At 35.5% G+C, this 22,741-nt stretch overlaps 1 protein-coding gene across 2 annotated transcripts in view; it reads right to left on the bottom strand.

Moving 5' to 3' along the window:
• Arf6 (ADP-ribosylation factor 6) overlaps positions 1-22,741 on the bottom strand; it is a 56,644-nt gene that overhangs the window by 2,623 nt on the left and 31,280 nt on the right. For both annotated transcript variants that reach the window (XM_076119987.1, XM_076119994.1), the window contains exons 3-6: positions 2,772-2,880; positions 2,012-2,167; positions 1,442-1,588; positions 250-441 (exon numbers count right to left, since the gene is read on the bottom strand). In XM_076119987.1, the coding sequence (XP_075976102.1) occupies positions 299-441; positions 1,442-1,588; positions 2,012-2,167; positions 2,772-2,853 (528 nt within the window). In that variant the 5' untranslated portion in view covers positions 2,854-2,880 and the 3' untranslated portion in view covers positions 250-298. The remainder of the gene's footprint in view (positions 1-249; positions 442-1,441; positions 1,589-2,011; positions 2,168-2,771; positions 2,881-22,741) is intronic.

Here is a 22,741-nt window from a genome sequence, read left to right on the forward strand (position 1 = left end):
AAACTCGCATTAGTTACATGTTTATTGCTAATTTTGATATCGCAAGTGTTTATATAGCAGAACTATGGAAGGATTGGAAGTTTATGATAGGTCATTTGATAAATAATGTAGATTTTATACTGGGTAAAATGACTGTGAATAACTTTTTGTTTCTTTCTATAGCAATGACTCAAATACTGACAGCGCCTTTTTTTTGCCGCCGTAGGACTATGAAGATATGAATACAAGCAAGGTGGTATGGAGTCGTACCGTGGCTCGGTGCGGCGGTGCGGCGGCGCACGGCCGCCTACTCTGCAGCTCATAACTTGTGGTTGCTGGTGAGCCACGTGAGCCCCTCGTACAGCCCGTCGCCCGACGTCGCGCACGACGGCTGCACGTACCAGTTGCGGTCGCGGATGCGCGTCAGCCCCAGCTTCTCTTGTATCTCGTGTGGTTTCATCGCTGGAACACAACAAATATATAATTAGACAAATGTATAAGTAATGGGTGTGAACGTATATGATTACTTAATGCGAAGAAAAAGAGTAAGGGCAATTATTTACTGAGTTAAGGAAAAGGTAGATAAAAACCCGTGCAAATACTGGAAAAAGGAAGAATGGCACTAACACGAAGACGTATGGATATTGCTTAATTTTAACCAAAGCAGCGGTAAACCCGATAACAAATTCTGTCCTCTTACATAATTTGACTAAATCTCCAGTTGTGTTCATAATACGATATTCTAACAAAACTGTAAGCGTAAATTCATAAATTGCAAGAAAAAGTTGTTCATTCAACAAACAACTTCTTCGTAGCTAGATCATAGTGACAAGTGAGGACAATTTACAAATTGTGATAGTTAAGAGGGTCAAACGATTCTGCACGTATGCACCATGGCTTGTTGGCTTGTTGACTCGCCACTAATTGCGTACATCGTGAACTTTGACCTCCCATGACACATTCATGGCGAACTGGTAGAGTCTATGCATACCTCACGCCTACTCGAAACTTTAAATTGTATGCATAATTTTTGACGAAACAGTGACAATAATATGGCGTTTAAAAGCAATGGTTTTCTAAGAAGGAATTGATATTTTGGGAGTCGTTCCTTATTAACTTAAGGGTTAAAGAGGTGGAGGAGGTTCGATCATCTAACATCACAAGGAGACAAGAAGGCTATAGAGAGATATTAATCAAGTGTATGAGAATTTTAAACCGTAAGAAGTGTAAGCAAACACAAAATGAGCAAGTAATTAATGGACAGTTCTTCAGATGGGCGTTATATGTTAAACGCAATTCAAAAAAAAAGCAAAACGTAGATTGCCTAATGGTCCATACTAAATCCTGCCTGAAATCTTGGTCCAGATTCTTATTTATATTACATTGGATCGTGTTGAAAACAGATAGAGGGTGTTACTTTCGACTATTTTTCATAGTTTTTATCAACGGCAGTTGTACATACCATCAGGCAAGTCCTGTTTGTTGGCGAAGATGAGTATGATTGCGTCGCGCATCTCCCTGTCATTGATGATCCTGTGCAGCTCCTGGCGCGCCTCGTCGATGCGGTCGCGGTCCGCGCAGTCCACCACGAATATTAAACCTTGGGTGCCTGGAACATTTAAAATATACATTTCAGAACATTGTTTCTAGAACTGAATCACAGAAAAAGTTAAAAGAATAACGATAACCAATATAGTATGACTGTTCTTACAATAAGCGTACATTTTATTCGAAAAATTTTATGTTAAGTTCTTCTGCTAATAATCATCTAAGGAGCCATTTTATTCTAGCAAACAAAAAGAAGCGTGTAGGTATTTTTTAGATATACTGCATATTTCGTGAAAGATTGCAATTCCATTTGCAAGAATATGAGTATATTCCAACCACATAATAATAGTGGTTTTAGTAAAATAAGTTACTGCAAAATAAATTCAAAACTACTGCATCGGTGTACATTTAAAACGCGTACTGCAGCGAAATATAAGGCACAGTACCAAACAAACGATAAATAACACGAACACATAATACACACCTGTATAGTAATGCCTCCAGAGCGGTCGTATTTTGTCCTGCCCCCCAACGTCCCATACGTTGAATTTGACGTTCTTATACGTAACAGTTTCTACATTGAAACCGACCGTAGGTATCGTTGTGACTGACTGGCCTAATTTTAATTTATATAAAATAGCTGAGAGGTACATGTTAAGGAAATATAGTTATTTCTTCAAAAGATTGTTAACATAAAAGTTTGATAAATACTAGTGTTCAGGTCAATGCAATAGTCGTGATAACTACCGTCTACGATTCTAGATCGCTAGATTAGAACTACGCCACAATATCGAAAGTATCCAAGGTCTATAAAAGGACAAGTATTGAAATAAAATTACTTCTAGACTAAACTGTTACTAGTTCCAATTAGGAATATCATTAGTACAACAAGAAAGATTATAAGACGGCTAATGTCAGAGAAGAATATGCTACAAATGAAGATACTTTAGAAACTGATTTCTCCTTTTCAATTGAAATTGGCGCCCACCTGAGGCCAACTGTCGTCTGCGACAGCAGGCAATAGGGACTAAATTACCCTTTGATCACTATCTAATAAGGCTATACAATCAAGCTTTACTATATCGTTATGTATTTACTGACTAGACTGATAATAATCAAGATAAAATTTGTTGATAGAAACCAGACTAGATATTAATATGGTAATTAGTATAATGGTAGTTTTATAAGATATCTCTTCTATACGTGTGGTGCTTTAGTAACTATGTTTGTTTGTAAAAGGATACTAGTCTTTCCGGCAGCATCGAGGCCCAACATCAATATCCTCATCTCCTTGTTGCCGAAGATTTTCGATAGTAGCTTCCCCATGGTACTGGACTCTCCTCAACCGCACAGCTGGAAATAGAAAAAACGAAACATAAATATAGGAAAACTTAAGTAGTGAATATAGTCCAAGAACGAGTTTATGAGTGTTTGGATGGGGAATAATCTCGAAAGCAGCTCATAGTCGAGAATTATTATCCTTTACATTTGTCAAAAGGTTAGCCGTTGTAGCATGAGACTAGAAATAGGCGCACCAAGACATGGTTTATTAAACACACCATTACCTACAGTCAACTTGGGCACACAATTGATAAAGATTAATTTTAGTTCTGCAAACTTTTATCAATTGTGTTGGTTTCATATGAAAAAATAATCGGAACTAGTTCAAATTCCCACGTTCAATGTTACCCAAATGATTCAAAGTTACCCAAGTTGACTGTACACCAACAATACATAAAATAAATACAATGTGATAGTGTTACATCGTCTTGGAGAACATTGTCAAAAGAGGTTGTATATACGAAAGGTTGAATGGTTAATGCTCCGGAAAGTGCAGTGAAGAGATATATCGAACAGTGAGGGCAGAATTTTAAATAAAATGCATTTCGAATTCGACGTTTCAGACAAATTGTATCAGGTGTTTTCACATTTCACTTGAAAGATTACCGCTTACTGGAATGTCGAAAGCCTATAAAAAATTATATGCAATTTTCTGTCAAAAACGAAACACGCGTATGGAATAAGTTAGTCAGTCAAATGAAATAGAGTTGAAAGGGCAAAACGTGTATAATTATCCTGTCTTTGATCGTATCGTAGTGTCAGTTTTAACATGAATAGGTAATGTACTTAGTACAAGCTAGTATTAGAATAATTTTCAAAAGAGCAAAGGTATGATAAGGTTCAGTATATGGATACAGTATTATAGGCACATAATGTTAAACCAATACGACTAAAAGTTCCCTCGTCTTGAATAAAGTATGTGTAGTATAAAAATTAGGTTACGTTCGTACGTAACCTACATTTTTGGACTAAATAAGAAGAATCGATGTTGTGTGATCCCCTCTATAAATAGGCGTTTTGTTTACGGCTTTTACGCGCATGACGTAAGCAGTGAAAACAACAGATTAGCTGGCGGGTTCGTGAACGATAGTACTACATCATTTTCTTTTATAGAAATTACCTCTGTAATAATACTATGAGGCCGTCCAATGCAGACTGCAGAATTACTTAGGTTTTTTTCGTTTAGTAGCCACCTGAACAGACATTCAATTCCCTGCCATACTGACGAATCGAATACTGACAGTAAATTGACAATGATGTCATAACAACGAATACAACCGACCCAATCAGAGACGCCAATAGATATCTTGTAGTCTTCGTCTCATCACTGCTTCTATCACCTAAAGTGTCGTTCCGTACTTTTTGTTTGACACAGAGCCTAGGCATAACCTGTACAATATCCTGTATAAATAATTTCTCGTCGATATATACAAACACACAAAACATGGTTACAAATTACAACAGATTACCACATTTCATTTACTTTTACCCTTCTGCTGCGAAAAGCCCGAAGTTTTAATTTGGACGAATGAGCAGTTTGGTTAAGTTTGAAACTGTTAAGTGCTGCTCGAGTTGTTAGTTACAAACTATAGAGTTGAACAGTACTTATCGACTAACAAAGTGAACTAAACCCATTGTTACTTCGTTGAATGGCCTGAATCTGATTTTTGTTCCAGAGTAAGCCAATTCACAGTCTATAAAGTCAGGAGTTAAGATAAAATTGAGTAAATAAACATCAACGAGAAATATTTATACTAATTGACAGAAACACAAGTCTATATAATATTCCAAATAAGACGATATTTTGCAAACAAGTTATCCGGTAAGATAATTTGAACTCATCAAATCACATAATTACAACTTCCATTAACATTTGATGGAAACAAATTACATCGGAAATTGAGTCATATCTCTGAAAACTTATTTATGTACGGGAATATATTACATCCTGGAGATAAGTCAAACATCAAAGACGGGGAAAAAATATGACAAGTAATTTTTACGAGTCGAGCGTTATCGTATAGACGTATACTTACGAGAGTTGGAGTGAAAAATGATTACGGAGAGTTGATGTACCAATTGAGGTCCATCGAGGCAAGTTTAATGAAATAAGTTGAGGCCTGGTTTTGAGGCCCAATATTCGGGACCGTCTATCATTGCAACTTTGATTTAGCTTCGTGGGTCAATTTGAATAATAATGTGAGTTAGAAATCTTAGTATAAAGTTCTATTTGTCGTTATAGTATATTTCGGGATTTCTGCTCTACCCGCCGACCTTTGCGATGACCCTAGGGAGGTACTATCATAGCTTTGGCTGGCTAATAGAGGTCCTAGTAAGAAATTTCTGGCTCATTGACTATCCGTTCCCTTGAAACCGTTTTGCCCAACTAAAGGTATACAAGTAAAAACGGTCTACGGCCTCCCGTGTAAGTAGCGATGTTTGTTTAATGTCCACTAGGACTGAATTATTATTTACGTTCTATTTAGGATGTTTTTGTGGCCCAAAAGGAAGAATGACTTTAAGAAAATATAACTTTATACGTAACTCAAAATAATAAAGCCATTAAAACAGTTTTCCTATTTCTGATAAGATCTTAATAGTTTATAAAATTCTGAATACTAATAAAAAGTAATTTTACAGTAATATCAGTTCCAATTATCCATCATCATTAAGTTGAAGCACTTGTTAAGAGCAGCTTAGTAATAGATCGGAATTCTCGAAATTCCTCAATTAGGAATTCTTGGAAAAGCAAAGCCTGATTCATATAACGATTTTAAGCCAGATATAATATTCACAGAGCCTTTTTGTGATGTCGAGAATCAGAAATATTCTACTTTAATTAACCGTAAATATGAAGAAGAGACGTTGTAGGTATAAATAATATTTACTTAAGTATTTATCTTTCATGCTATCGACGTAAATGGATTGTTGAGAATGAATGTACTTTGTTTCAAAACGACTAGGAAGGTATTTCAGTTATGGATAGACCAAGTCGATTTACAGTAACTAGGTAGTTGAACTATGGTTTTTATTATTTCACGGTCCAAATCCCAGAATCCAGTGAACAGTATACAACAAATACATAAGATCGCGAGATCAAATATGGTCACTTGCTACAATCCCGTATATAAAATACTACACATAAATATTACAAACGGTTATAGAATTACTCCCACCCACTGGAAGGCGATTGATAGAATATGATTGATACGAAATTATAAGCAATTGAAAATATTGTGGTAGTCTAGCAACGGTAACTGAATTGAATAGACCAATGAAGAATATCCGTGCAATATATTTTATTGTTAGCGTTTTACTATTCACGCTTAACAGCTAAGATCCAGAATACTATACTTGTCAATGGAAAGGGCCGATATTTCTGTTTTCAGAGAACGTTTAGTGAAATAATAATGTTGATATTTTCGAATTCCTAAACTTTTCAGGTTTCTGATAAACGATACCTCGTTTACGCAAAAGCTTTTCAACAACAAAATACTGGAATCAGTTCACAAATTATACATATGCAGAGACATTTTTTTACATAATTACTATACGAAACTGTAGATATTTCGTCAACTAACAGCACCCAAATATAGATAGAAGATTCTAGTGAAATAGCACCACCTGGCACTAAAAAGCCTGTAGTGTCGCATTGGTTCATAACTGCCTATAAATTTATCGTTACTGAACGCGACCGTAAATAGAGTTTTTGAACCGCCGAAAAACACAGCCTAACAAAATTGTGCTGCACACCGCGTGATTTATTATTATATACTGGGTGTTATAAATGTGAACATTGTATCTATATTATAATGAATAACGTCTAAATATTAAAGGTAAACTTCGGCATACAGATTTAGTTAGAGAAAAGAGTTAAAATCCCGGATGATCATTACACGGTGCACTAAATTTTAGGACCCTCACAAGTTTCAAACCTTCTAAATACTTCACAAAGAACAGTATTGAGCAGTAAGTACCGCGATGTTTGTTAAATTCATCCGTCAATATTAAGCTTGTAAAGAGTACAAACTTTTATCAATAAAATACTCTGTTAACACCAATAACAAGTATAACGAACAACTAGCACTCATCGATATCTTTACACGATATCAGTGATCGAATCAAACGTGTAGTGTTTAATGCATACGTGTTATCATCCATCAACATACGACTCGTACGAGTATGAATCGGGGACGGTGTAGGAAGCCGTCTATTATAGTGAACACCCTATGTAACTTGCAAACTAGTGCACTATTCTGTTGGATAGTTGAAAATGGAACTATAGTGAGTTGATTTGACGGACGCGTGTCCCCTTTATTGAAATGAAGGTTTAGAGTATTTTAAGATTTTAAACGAGTAATTTAATTGATTAAATTTAAGTTGTAAAACCGAATCTAATTTTATTATGTTTAAAGTCAAAGTTAAGTGCATTATAAGATTTCCAACGTGTAATTAAGCTGACTCATTTTGATTAAATTGATAGGTAAAGGTTAACTCTCAAAATAGTGTTAAGTCAGTTACACAATACCGTAGAGAAATAGATTTCAGACTACGCATAAAACATTTACAAGAAATTGTATCAAATGGCTTTTAAAATCGTTCATCGTATAATAAAATGATTAGTGCATTTATCGTATTGTAGATGATTTACTGTTCTTTTACAAGTAAGGACATATATGAATAAAGTTTCTAACAATCTCCTTCCTGCTATTAAAACTGCATAATAAGCACACCTAATCACAATGGGCCTTGCAAGTAACTAGTTTTATTTTCATAATCGGCTTTTCGTATAAAAATAGCAAGCGTTTTCAAAGGCGCCTGTTATTTTTCCCGTTATTGCTGATCTTCAGGGATCTGCGAATAATCCCTTCTTAGAGCAGATAAGCTTTAAGAAGGTATCATTTTTACCTTCAACAAATGTTATTATATACTTCGCTTGTGAAAAGGACTATTCGCTGTCTATTTTATGTTTAAGCCGTTTCTAATGAGTAATCGTTACTACGATACAGTTGCCTAGACACACATAGGTATAACATAACGATTGTTATAGCCCAGGGTGTAGGCAGTGGCGTATGACATACACCCACATGTCGCCACTAACAAAGCTGCTAGGGAGCGAGCCTATTGACATATACTGGGCACCTATCTTGACTACATATTCTTATTAATTGCTTAAAAATATCAGATATTGTAGCTTCAATATAAGACACCTGCTGATAATAATTAATTGAATTGATACAAGCGAGTCTTAAATTAATTCTATCAGCAAATCGTATTATTATCGCTACCGATTTCAACTAAATTATCTTGTCAGGATAATTATTAACACACACACTTTTTTAAGTATAGCAACAGTGTAAGGAACATTTAAAACGCATGCGATGATGATAATGAACCGACAAGGAAATCAGCTATTACTTCTACATCCCACATGCAACCCACCTTGCAAGCCGGGGCAGGCGGGTTACAGTCAGTCGATTCGATGCCCTAGATACGAAGTGCTAAGCTGAGCTAAATATAGACAAGGGCCCTTGCTGTGAAATCTTACGCCTATCGGTGCTCGCTCGTCATTTAACTGTTACTCGATATATTATTGACGATACAGATATTATAAAGGAAGAAAATTACCTTATACGCTTTAATTAGATTATTTACCCGTAGTATACGATTGCATGTATCAAAAATCCTAGATGTTTGATTTCTAAGTAAGGAAAATGATTTCCAACCTAGCCATTCCCTTAAAAAAATCTGGTCTTATGTTTCTTACAGCTGGACAAAATAATGTACTTAACTTTTATAATTACAAAAATAACAATCTAATTTGTGAACAAGACTGAAAGTAGATCAATTTCGTGAGTAGACACGAAAGCCATTCCACTGATTACTTCGCGGTTTCTCCTGTGTTGAACTACTTACTACCTCAAAGACTGCGTTATAATGACCAAACTTTTCATTCATTTTTAAACTGCATTTCCCGTAATTTTTGTCATCAAAACTGACAGTTAATCAAAACGGGAACGATCGGCGCGTAATCTTTCGATACATTTTTGAGATTGGACCGAAATGGATACTACCGTAATGACTTTTTTAACGCTGCTATTATTAACTAGCGGACAGGCGCGATTTCAACCGGCTATAGTAAAATTTCATCCCGTTGATTCCTTTCCTGTGTCAATTTTTATCCCATCATACCCATACATAACTTTGCCCCGACAGTTACACACATATAAAAAAAATAATCAAACAATTTAGTTTAGTAAGAAGTTTAAATATTCGTTGTTAGTATAAGTATATATATTTGCGCATATATATATTTTTCTTTATAAAGAAGATAGACTCAGATTATATTCATTAATATTCTAGGCGATGTATTGATAACTAAGTATTAATCAATACATCAACTCAAAATAACTCAAATTTACGTGTTCGTATTTTCACGTTTGAAATGTGAATCTGACGCTTCAATTCAAGTTGAATTTCGTATTTCGGACGCCGGCCGCGCCGGTAACTACTGAACGCGATATTTCATCTGTGTAAAACGGCAATGGGAAACGAATGACAGATTGTTGAGTTGCTTTAAATATCAAATCTGTGGACTATTAGAGGTAAACCTAAGCAATTGAAATAGTGATAATATAATACATCTTAAGTTAGACTTATTGTGAATATCCGTGGCTCAGTCGTAAATCTGTTAAAAAGTCCCTTCAACTGCTTAAGTAGAATGTGAGTTCTATTCCTAAACAAAACCATTATGTGATTTACTTATATTACAGGTGTTTCTAATCAAATTATATTTTGCGCCTGTTTGTCTGTATGTCTGATAAATTGGTAAGTTAAATACGGGTGTTGCTGTTTGTTTCTAAAAGAATCTTACACTATATTTTAAAGACCTAGTTTCAAACAGTTCCACGACAATCGTTAAAGGCCAGATAACAAAGTTCTAACGAGGCCCGCTTCTAAAAGGGCAAAATGATATGAAAAGGTCAAACATTGTTTTGTATTCAACAACATGTGGCTTAAAGTGGTACTTTTGAGGGCGTAATATCGTTTGCTTTGAGAAATTCTACTTCTTATGAGCCAAAACGACGTACTTGTAGTAAACATATTTGACTCGAAAACGATGCTCATTGGCCTAAATTTATAAAGAGAATATTCAAATTCATTTCGTATGAAAAAATGAGATGAAACGTATTTAATTAAGTCGCTTGGTATTCTTTCCAGGAAATATTTAATGGCAGAGTAGAGCTTGGAATGTCGCTTGTATAAGGCAATGCTCCCCGCCCACAAGGAACTACTACTACTTCAAATAATTAGCAGCATGTGGGTGTAATACAACTCTATCCCTTTGAGGAATTACAAGTCTCAAGCGCTGTGTAGGTAATACATTTTCAATAGCTACTACACAAAATACGAAAGACTACATAGCAAGAAAATTGCATTTAAAGTTTTCTTTGAATCCCCAAGTCTCGTCTGCTCCAGCTCCACTGTATTTTAAAACTTCCATTCAAAGAATTCAAGGAATATCTAATAATATTTTTCCTTTGAATCTTAATAAAACTGCTGGACATTTAAAATCGAAGAAAAATATTTGTATAAATTCAGTTACATATTTTGTTACGTTTTGTGTTTCATGCCGCAGCTAAATGCGTTAAAAATGAGCATGAAATGTTAAAAATGAATGAAACAAAAATTAAACTATAAAAACTGGTCAAATTATTACGCTTTCATTGACAAAAAAAGTGCAGACACTAAAAGCATTGTGCACGAGGGACACAAATACAAACGCTTTGGAGAAGCTAAGAGCGACTTACTTTATTTAAATCTAGATTTTATTCATTCAGGATTAAGTTAATGTTACTGTCTTATTTCATTTTACATCTAGGTGAACGCGAACATTGCTAAACTTATAAAATACTGTGCTTCAGTTGATGATTCGCCACCATTGCGTCGGTCAAATGTAAGCGTGAAATTATTTCTCTGCACACTATGTATGACAAATATTGATAGACCGTTCTCAAATATTGGTTCGACAACATCGATCACAAACAATCGTCTGAATTCTCAAGTGGTCGTTCGAACCGAAACTGGGCAAACATTTGATGTGAACGTTCGTACTTTTACTCTGATTTTCATAGAGAAGCACATCTCTTGTCATATTCAACTTGGTTTTCTTTCATTTCTGTCACCAGCCAGAAGTAAAATGAAATCATACTGAATCCATGCGGCATATAAGGTTTTATTATCAAACCTGAAGTGATACTGAATGTAGAGTAGGCAGCGTCACAAGAGTAACATAAAAATTTCATTACACAAGCATGTTTTGGCACACTATTTACTTAGGTAGCCGTAGAACGTCCGAGTCATAAATATTCTTACGTTTACATGCGTATTCTCGTAAACAGATATTCGTATGAAAGATGTATGGTAAGTAAGTAGTTGATAACTTTTTACGAGTTGATAGACGGGAATGTTGTTATTGTGATGTTCGTACAGGAGCTGCTAGGGATGAAAAACAGTTGTTATCGCGGGAAAACAACATTAGTATCTACTCCAAATAGAAACAAAATCGTAACTTAAAAATACACTTGATTCGGAGTTAATTCGATAGTTCGTAATTTACAAGGGTTTTATACGTTGGAATCAAAAATCAAATTGCATGAAACTATCGCAGTCCAAGGAACACTGTCCATTTATTACGTTAGATCATGGTTAGATTTTGAGACATCTCCCTAATTTCACTTAATAAAAGGTTAGCTTTAAAACTCTTAGAAAAATCAATATCTCCATATCAGCATGATTAGAGACCGTCCTTTGTAAGATAAGCACAAAGACAACTCGGTAGTAGCAACCCTGATCTTCCATAACACCACTTAGCTCGGTGCCCCGTAGCTCGATCATTGCATTACCGGACGTCCTTCCTCAGTGCATTCCGTCATTGTATGCAATAGCCCACTAATGACCCCTAGGGCTCTATACATTGTAGTTAGGATAATAAACTTATTGGATCCATGTAGTCTGATTTATTATTCGTTTCTATATTAGAGATAGATAGAAACTGATCTTTGAATCCAGATAGGTACCTGATTTTTTTAAAATTCATTTTGTAACAACTCGTCTGCAGAAGATTGTATTTTTATTAAGACGGTGCTGTGGAGTAAACTTATTATAGGAATACATAATAATATGCTCGTTACTTTTATACATATTTCATCTACATATTTACAATCAAATTCTCCATAATGCGAAATTTCATGGAGTATTTTTAAACGCGTTTGAATAAATTTGTCGTTTGAAAATTCATTCATTTTAATCATTCCTCTTCTGCAAGACTTAAATAATTTCACTTTAATACCTTAGCCGCTTTTAATAGAAATATTTCAATCTTGTCGGGCATGCCAAATTTATGAGACGTGAGTGATAAATAAATAAACATCAAGATTGTTTATGTTTGCACGAAAGTATTACGTGAGCGAGTACTATGGCATACGAGGTACCAAATGCAGTTAGTCGTAATCACTTTCAGTTGATAAAAGTGTATAAAACAAACATAACTTAGACAAAACCATAACTAAAACATTTGTTTTAAACTCTTTTTAGAAGGTTTAGTAAAAGTAAAACTGAGCGTCTTATCTGACTAAAGATCAAGACGTAGATGATTGAAGTGCGAGTACTTTAATCCATTTGGGGTAAAATTTTGTTCAAATATTTTAAGTACTTTTGCAAAAATGAACCCATCTTCAAACTACAGAGAATTCTCTTAGACGACAGAACACAATACCTAGTTCTAAGAATCATAAATTCTAGTTAAGCAATTTCCAGATATTAATCTTAAGAGGAGAAATGGATTCCTTCATCGTGACGTCACAATGTGTAGGAATAGGAAGCTTCAACTACATTAATTGATGGTCTAGTCCGAGAGATCTGGACGTAACCAGCAAGTTTGTGCCGTGTGTACGCACAATTACAGCCCATGTCGTAACCGCCGACCTAATTCTATCGACGGAAAATATCAACCACGCCCAGCGAGCAATAAAAAATGATTTTAAAATATTCATTGAATGGGCCACGCTTGATAGATTTGTGGCTATCGAATACTGTGATTCCTGTTTCTATTGTCGGATGATGTAATATCCGATTATGAAGATTGAGTACCGTAAATATTATATTGCGAGTATAGTTAAATACAGGTAAAATTGAAGATATACGACAGTTGGAAGCGGTATGTATGTTATAATTAGATTACATTCACAAGTAGTGCGTGTTGTAAGGAATATAAATTACCAATGATAACATCACCGTGATGCGAAAAACGTAGAATCCATCAAATCGAACAGGTATAAGAACGTAAAAAATAAATTACTATTACCTCTAGAAAGTTTTTTAAACTAGATCACGTTCCTCAGTTTCTCACTAATGACGTCGTATCATTAGGCTTGTTTCATAATACAGCATCAACGTACTTTGTATTGATAAGCTTAGACAACCTTTATACGGATAAAGGCACAGCAGGGAGATAAGCGTGATCGATCCGAAATATCCTATTTCCGAAGCTCGAGTAATCCTTAATCGAGACGAAAGTTAGGAAGCGATAACACAGAAAATTGTGTAGTAGAAAATTGTACAAAAATAAAATTTTCCAATTTCCTTATATCCCGAGAGAATTTCAGCAGTACTTTCAAAGTCAGTTCTATTTAACCGGGAGCTAACTTATAATATCGCTATTACAAATATATATACACTTGTAGTTATGTCTTACGTCAAAACAATAAACTGAGATAATTTTATTGTATACCTATTCTATACAAAAAAAATCAGGGCGCACTACAATTGGAAAACAGGATATTTTCATAGATACAACCAGCGAACAAAACAATTGGCGTCATCTGGTATCGTACAAAGTGAAAAGAGAGGTCGATCGACGATACCCACTATAGGTATTTGGTCGATAAACAGAATAAAGGTTTAACGGCGTGCCAGGCCATCATAAAAGTGGAAACGAGGGTATGCACGCGTCGCGCTCTGAACACGGAACCCTGAATTGGGTCGCCTCACTCTATCTTATAATGTCACTACATTCCCGGGCTCTTGTCTAAATAATTCTGCGGCAGAACTGTCTGATTTTAAAATAAACATTTACATTCAACTACGATCAATGTAGATGGAAATTTACAGTTAAAACGCGCCCTTTCGGGAATTACGTTTGCTTTGCGTTGTTTTGTTGAGCTTTGAGTAACTAGTTCTGATAAAATTTGCAATCGTTTTCAGTTGTATAGCATTTACTGTTGTATTATCAACAAAAACTAACTTTACACAGTTGTCTGCACAATTTATTTCGAAACGATTTCGTAACTCTACTTCCTATAACTGTACAAATAGGAAACGAAAAATACGAATCAAAGCACGTAAATGAGAACCAGGAAAAATTAAATATAGCATTTTTATATGGCTTTTTTATTTATAAAGCACTGAACAGAGAGTTATTCAGTTCATTTCAAGAATTTTATATACATTTTTTGTATGAAGAACAAAGTAGGTACATTAGAACATTATGAAAGCGTTTTAAACAACATTCCTAGATATTTTACTAAAGTTTTCATAACCACTTGGCATAGATTTCATTTTGACGAAGGAAACTAAGAAATACTTAAGTATACAAAGAATGGAGCGAGGCGTAATATTTCAAAGAGCACCTCAGATCTTCTCAAGATTGAGTATCGTCGCCTCTATTGAGTGAAATGTTTTCGACAAATCATCGGCGACCTCCATCACAGACATAACTCTCTCAGTAATAGGATAATAGTCCACGAAAGGCAATAATAAATTTAATAATCTGCAGTTTGTAAAGTGAATAAGCCATTCATAAAAATGCTGTACCTGCATTTATTCTCCAAGCATTTTCAAATACCTATAAATTCTGCTACAAACGCTTCCCGTACGAGTTCAGAGATGAAATATTACTTCAATTACGTTCGAAAAAAGGTACGCTTTGAATTGTTGATGCACCGTTGAATAAACTATCCGATACTGCCTTTGGAACAATACAGTAGTGACGTAAGAATGTTCGTAACGCATAACTCAACATGCAGAATGATAGAACATTAGCTAACTGATGACGTAATCTGGGAATGAGGAAGATAAAAGCAATTAGAAACGCTCGCAGCTGCTAAAGTTTATCTGATACTGGACTAAGTTTGCCCTTGGATGAAGTCAGATAAGTTGTGTAGTCTCAGTGGAGTTGGCGGGTAGCTTATCATAATTGCAGATGTCTTGCTCATAGTAATGAAGTGTGTTTTGTAGTTAGTAACAGAAGTTTGATTACACAATTGGATTTATTAGGAGATAAGATAAGAACAGTCCTCTAATCTTCAAAATCATCAACGGAAATTAGTGAAATAATATTCAAAAGGAAAATCCTTGGTAGAAAAATACGCGTACCTGATTTAACTAAACGAATTGCTGCAATCTTATTATCCTTTAAAACCCGTAATAAAAATAAGGGCGGAACAGAGTTGTCGAGTCCTGCATCACCGCGACAGGCTCCCGAGGTCACCCTTCTATTTCCGTCGGGTCAACGCCTAGGGCGTTAACCATTTCCACGCCATTTCCCTCGGAAAGTCAATTGAATGGTACAATAAGCTGTACTGTGACTCTAGTTGGCTAACGTGATTAGACGATTTACTATGCAGCGGTGTAAGGGACGATCAATGGTGAACTGGAAATGTCAAGGCTATTCAAGCAGTATGGTTGTCAAATCTATTTCTGGTTGACAAGTTCTTCGGCATCTATTTAAATTAGAATGAATTATGCATAGAAAAACATGTCGTAGATAACAAGGTAAAGGTATACGTAAGGTGGTAAGGAAATATAAGGCTTCTAAAATGTTTTAACAAATTGAATATATCTTTCGAAATCTTGTTCAGAATAGGATTCATTAATACATAATTACTGATACCTATGATAAGGAATTCAAACAAACATCTATAGTATTCGACTCAACATTCAATTATAGGCGCGATGTAAATTCACAGAACAATTACAATTTCAAGGTATTGCTAATTTCCATATTGAGATGATTCAATGGCTTACATGGAGTGGAATAATTTGCTAAGGTTGTAGGTACAGCCATAAAAGAATATCGTGTCATGTGAACATTAGCAGTCCTCTTTTTAAGTACATAAGCTGTAAAGTTTTTTCAAAAGTAAACACACTTTTCAGTTGGTTTAATAATGAGGAAGCAAGGGACATTTGGCATCGTTTCAAACCCTTTATTTATTTAAAATAGCGTTGGAATGTCTGGTAGAAACCTTCATGCGACAAACACTATGGTTTCCTCCATGCATTTTAGAGTGGATGGCGAGCATGGTATTATCAGACGTTTCATTATGATGTTATCTGTGTAAAGCTCAGATTATGTTACTCTATAGATTAAGTTTTACGAAAAACACTACGATAATATGAATGTATAGTCAAAAGTGTTAGAAGTACTTAGAAGTATACTTTTATTGGATGACGAATAAACCTCTACTGCTACTATTACTATTATGTTTTGTTTGTTTTCTTTCGCATAATGTATATTGCCTACAGATAGCTGATGCAAAGGGTAAATCACAGTTACGCGAACCAGTGATAATACGCCAATGTGGTAGAGAGACCAAACTTTTAGGTATTTCCATAGTTCTGAAAGGGTGATACTCCGCACAAAACCACTACAAACCAAAATATAAAGGGATAGTTGCAGATACGTGAACCAGCGACAATGCGCCAAAGTAGTAGATACCAAGTTTTGAATTTCTCTGAAGTTTTCCCATAGATTTGAAAGGGTGATACACCGCACCCCAATACCTACCCTAAATAAATTAAAAACCTTTCCTTTACTGATACAAAAACAAATTCCAATTTCGCAAGGATCTAATTGGTGTTCGCTACCACGGGTCGATGTAACTTCCCCTACACCGCCAGCGGGTTTGGATCTTTGCCAATTACTCTACGGAACTACTGAATCCTTATCATTCGTCATTCCGAACGATGCGTTTCGTAGTATTTCAGGTTTCTAGGGGATTATTGTTTGTTGTATTATGACAAGAAATTCATTGATAGAATTCTCTGTAGCATGGACATATGTTTTGATAATGTTAAGGCTTGTGTTGTATGGATATTTGTATAATAACGCTTGTTTTCTGAAAATAGGGTGGGTTTTATGAGTCTAGAGGGTTATACACATAGAACTTAACGTTGTTATTGAAAGCCAATACTATATTTACGACTGGTTCCATGGCGCAGTGTGCCTCTACCATTGCGTCGTCACCAGAGATCGTGGGTTCGATTTCCACACGAAACACATATTTGTGCGATCCGCAAATAGTTGTTTCGGGTCTGGTTGTGCTTTATGTCTGTTATATGTTTGCAAAACTCCTCTTGACACAAGAGCAAATCATAGTGCGGTTGTCTTTGTTAAAGTTTTTTAAAAGTAATATTATAAAGAAAACATTTCGAACTACCTAAATAAGCGAACTGGTTTAATTGCTCATGGAGTGTTATACGTTGAACTATGATGTGAACACATGACACCAATGTATTGAATGATTCAACATACCACAATCACTATTACAAATGTGTGTATAACAACAATTATTGCCGCTTAAGGTCAACAGGTAATTACAAAGTGTGAATCATTCTTTGTTTTATTTCAAAACTGGTTTGCGACTGAAAACATAGATAATGTTATATTACACGTGCATTTTTTTACAATCTATGGAATTGTAAAGAAAGTTCGCGTCTTGTAATTAGCTACTTACGGGTTATGATCAAAACCACTGAATTATTCCTTCTTAGGATACTTATTATGACGGAAAATAATCTAAATATATGTATATAATAAAAATAAAGTATGATAAAGTTATACTCACGGAGTGTCTATTAAGCCAAACTAATTAGCAACTAAATAGATTAAAAGATAATGATGGTAGAATTAAGTAAGAACTTTATTACGAGAACAGCTTTTCCTTTTTCCTATTATAAACAATACATAAAAACTAAAATTAAACATAACAATGCCCTAATGCCAATAACATAACTATAGTCTATACGAATACATCGGAAGAGAAATCAGCTTCAATAAATTTGAATTTTATTCACAACACCAAGTGAATAACCTTTACAGGATTCCTTCAATCATTAAGGTCTTGTTAGCAGTAGACTTACGGTATGCATAAGTCAATTCGTTAAAGTTTTGACCGACAAAGTACAGTTTAGCAAGTGTACCTTGGACGTCGGCCAGCGGTTACGAGGAGCCAATTTTCAGACAACTTAAATGAATTTACTGTAACAATATTTGTTATAGTGCTTCCAACCCTTGTGTAAGGATCGTTAGCTATCCTTTAAGTAGAAGTTTGATAGGTATGATAACGTAGACAGAACTTTTTTCATATATTTTTTTAAATGCTGTCTCTTTGATAATCGGGGCCACCTCATATCAATGTTACAAATCTAAGGCAACTTTCATTAAACTTCTTTGATATTATACTACTGACAGGTTTACGGACGAAGTAAACCGAGATAGAAGCAGAATCTTTCTAAAAACAGAATTGATGCTTTTAGTATTCTAACTAGACTACACAAGTGTGAAATTAGTTTTACTGTAGAGTTGTAGAGGATTATGTATTACCGAAATCCCAGACCGTAACAACTGTCAAATGTATTTACTGTACGGCCACTACGTGATGGAAAATCGATAATTACAAATCACACTGATCCTAGGATCGACTGCACGGGATTACTTAGCGACGCAGATTAAATCTGATAGTTTCATACTCACGGGAAACTACGTATTGGACATTGGATCCTCAAATCTGGCTCGCCTTTAAAAAAACTTCATTATCTTAAGAACATAAGCTAATTTCTTCTTGACAAATAAGCGACATTGCAATGCACGGACTTAACCACTACCTATACTAAAAAAAATACATATTTCGTAACAGAGACATCAGATCTCAGAAAGAAGAAAAGACGTTTGGGAAATCTAAGGAGCTTATATATCTAAGCGGGAGCAGATAGGTAAGTACTAGTCTTCCTTAATAAGCCAGATGTCGGCAGCATACAGATATGAAAACGTAAACGAAATTCACGAGGCACACGCTGCAATGGTTTGGCACAGAGATAGTTGCAAGCATACTCGTATTTCTTTAGTTTTCAGTTACTAGGACAACAACGAACCAGCTTGTGCCAAATACGAGATTTTTGTTAACTTTTTTAATACTTCTCGAGGATCTCAGGACAATTTTGGTACAACAATGAATCAGAATGATTTATGGGTTGACGCAGTGAGACCATGGCAGGAGTAATTTCAATAATTCTGCTATTTTGCAAAAGTATAAATGCTGACGAATGTTAGGCTATATAAAGGTTATCTATTTTATTTAAATTTACCTGTAACAAACCGAATGCTGGAGATATCGCTTGTCGTAATAATATCATACTGGCCGGTATTGGTGGGAAGAGTTGAACTTGATAATGTTTCAAAACCCAATAACGTGTAGAAATCGTCTCCCCGTGCTTTATTTTCTTGTATAGAGCAACTAATTTATATTATAGCACAAAAGGCCCTACTTAATAGAAACGTAACTAAGCGTCTCCGCGGACTAGAAGAACCTGTCTACTAGCACGACTCCTTAGTAGGTTAGTGAGAAAAAAAAATGTATGCAGAGGCCGTGACCGCCGCAACGGCCGGTTCGATAACGGTATTCCATCCGACTAGTTGGATAGACACGATAATCGCAACTATTCATAATGTGGTTGATTGAATATTATGAATATTCAAATTCTTGGCAATATTATAGAGCATTTGAGTACGGTAACTAACGACTCAAGTAGATTTGAACGTTTGAGATGAAACTTTCAAAGATTAAACTGGGTAATATTGGTGATTTATTAGATCTGCTCGTAGAATAAATGTCACGTACATATATTTAATTGACCAGATGTTGGTTTCAATAAGCGAATCCGTTTAGAGAGCACCATTAAAAACATGAACTCACAAAATATTGCGAGTGCATGCCTGGTGAGGACAGTGGAATTGAAAAAGTTATCTCTTCCGTTATTGGTAAAGCTACATCCGAAATAGGACAGCATAGCACAATGCAGCCAAAAATAAACCAAAACTGGAATCACAGACAGATGTTTCGGTTCGCCTTTAAAATTCACGAGTCTGGACCAGACTTTGAGCAAACAGTACCCTCGCATTTATCGAATTGTGGAACAAGAACAATAGCGGATGATCATATAGGTATTTGTCGTGAAGGAGGACAAATCAAATATTCGATAAATGGGAGAGGGCGTGGCAACGTTCTAACACAGTCAAACCTTTAAGTGAGTACCATTGATTTCGTTCCATAAATAACAAAATGGTATAGATTGAATGAATAACGAAGTCTTAAACATGGAATCTCATAAGCTGAATCCTATCTAAATCAATTGCGGCGTTTCATCCCACGGCTTCCTCGGGATTATTTCCAATTAAAGTTTCCCCCAGTGTGAGGTTCCTTCGCAAAACAGACGAGATTTCTAATACGGGATCATATTCATATGTTAGACATATCTGAGACATTCTCATAAGCAATAACATAGGATCGTGACGACAACTGTGTGGCTAAACCGCAAATCGCAATATCTATTCAAGTCAGGACGGAAACGGAACATGTGGTGACTATGTCATATCTAGAGTTTCAGCTTCATGACTTGAGCGGTATTCTCATTAGCAATCTGGGTACTAAGACTATAATAAGACGGAGACATTGATTTTATAAGGAGTAGAAGTACCTACTTCATTACACGCTAATGAGGTTGTGTCATATTTAAACGATGAAATACAAATCGAATTCCCTAGACAAAGTGATGTGCTATCGAATCATTGTAACTAATAATTATAAGAGACTAATTCAAAAGTTTTATCACTGAATTCCAACATGTAAAGAAGGCACGCAAAAAATCAGTCTATAAACTATAAATGCATCTCTAGCGGGAGGGAATGCATCAATAAAATATTTTATAGCTGCCATATTTTACAACTCGTCAAGCGGAAAGCAAGTGCAATAAGTTGTAACGCCTAGTTTGCTTCACGACACAGTTCGTTCACTAAAAGTTAGCACTTTCGCCAAACTCTAACCAGTTGCCGGGTTTTGTGGACGTAGCACACATACGAAGTGACGATACTTCACTTTGACGAGAAAAATTGACGCCTGATTGTAAAAAAGAACTACAAAAAATTATGCGTCATGTTTTTATTTGACTTTTTACAATCAATGGCAGAAATCCAAGAGAAGTTGAGAGAATTAAAAAACACATAACTATTTTCTGTTATTTATCAGAAGGAAGATGGCACATAGTTTTATAAACACAATATTTCATTTCGCAAGAATACTTTTAAAATTAAAACTAACAATCGAATTACCAAACGAATTATTCTACCTTTATTCAGAATAAACAACATACACGTACACAGTTTTTCTGCCAACGCCGATGGGTTATCAGTTTTATACCGGTAAATACAACCTGGCTTTTACTACCGAACGCGTGTTCGATGCAAATTGGCTTCGTCAGCATTTTCATCAAACTTTCCGAACAATAAACTTTAGTCTATCATGCTATATAGAAAAACTATTATAGATAGAGAAGCCCGCCCGTCCCTGCATTTTGTGGTACGGAATACTGTCAAAATTGCTAGTCGTCGCAGAAACATGCGCTCCAATATTACCGTCATTATTGTAAAAGATGCAAAGTGCTTCGAAATTGAAAAGATTATAACCGTAAACTAGCAGAGGCAAGTACACGTTATTTTCATTGTCACGATATTCCACAAATCAATAGCATTGAAGCTCATTAGTAACTGTACTTATAATTGAGGGAAAGTTTGCAGAAAATGATTCTTCGCAACGCTAATTCTGTTATGGGTGCACATAAAGTTGAGTAGGGTGACGACGCCGACGACGTCTAAAGGAGAGGGAACATCAGAGACGATGTTTTATGACGCGAGCTACATCGTAACGACCGAGATTGTGGCTGGGGAAGCTCCTCGGTAACTGTTAAGGACTTTATTAAGATACGTACAATGTTAGTGAGCATTCTAAAGCAACGTTCACGAAACAAATCGATACGACCGCCTTCATTTGCAAAGTAAATATTTACTTATCTTAGTCTTAAAAGTTAATTCAAAACTCCATAGAATCGTAAACAAGGAAAATAAATTACGTAAGGAGTGAACGAGTTAATTCCCCCAGCTCGGTAAACGAAACAAAAAATATGAAAAATCTATTTGAAAGAAAAAGTTTTAATAGCAAGAGTGACCCTTGAAGAACGACCCATCCTTTAACATGCTAAGCACGTTTAAGCCGTGTCACGGAGTTGATATATTGTTTGGAGCAGGTTCAGGAGTTATCGCCTCTGCCAGACGACAGCTAATATGAAAAAGAATGACGAACATTAACCAGCCAGACTGGAACGATGAAATTGATATAAAGCGTAGTTGGAATTTCAAGAAGTTTATTGGTGTTTTATAGAGCGTTTAACGACCATGAAAGGCGTTTGCAGTGCTGTGATAATATAAGAAAATAAAATAAAAGCAGCACGCAAACAAAACTGGGAAATTGAAAGCAATTTCATCACTGGTAGACAATACTTTATTGAAGGGGAGATTAATTTGATTTGAGCATTAGATAGGGCCTGTTCCAGTAGAATCCATAACCAGCGGCAAAACCAACAATGCTCACCCAACATCTCGCCAATGCACACCCTTCAACAAATCAGTTATGGTTTACGCTACATAAGCAGTAATACTATCATCGGACAACTGTCTTTTATGGCTTTGGACGTTTTGTGCCCC

Source organism: Anticarsia gemmatalis, chromosome 1, assembly GCF_050436995.1.
Source record: "Anticarsia gemmatalis isolate Benzon Research Colony breed Stoneville strain chromosome 1, ilAntGemm2 primary, whole genome shotgun sequence".
In the NCBI taxonomy this organism is placed as follows: Eukaryota; Metazoa; Arthropoda; class Insecta; order Lepidoptera; family Erebidae; genus Anticarsia; species Anticarsia gemmatalis.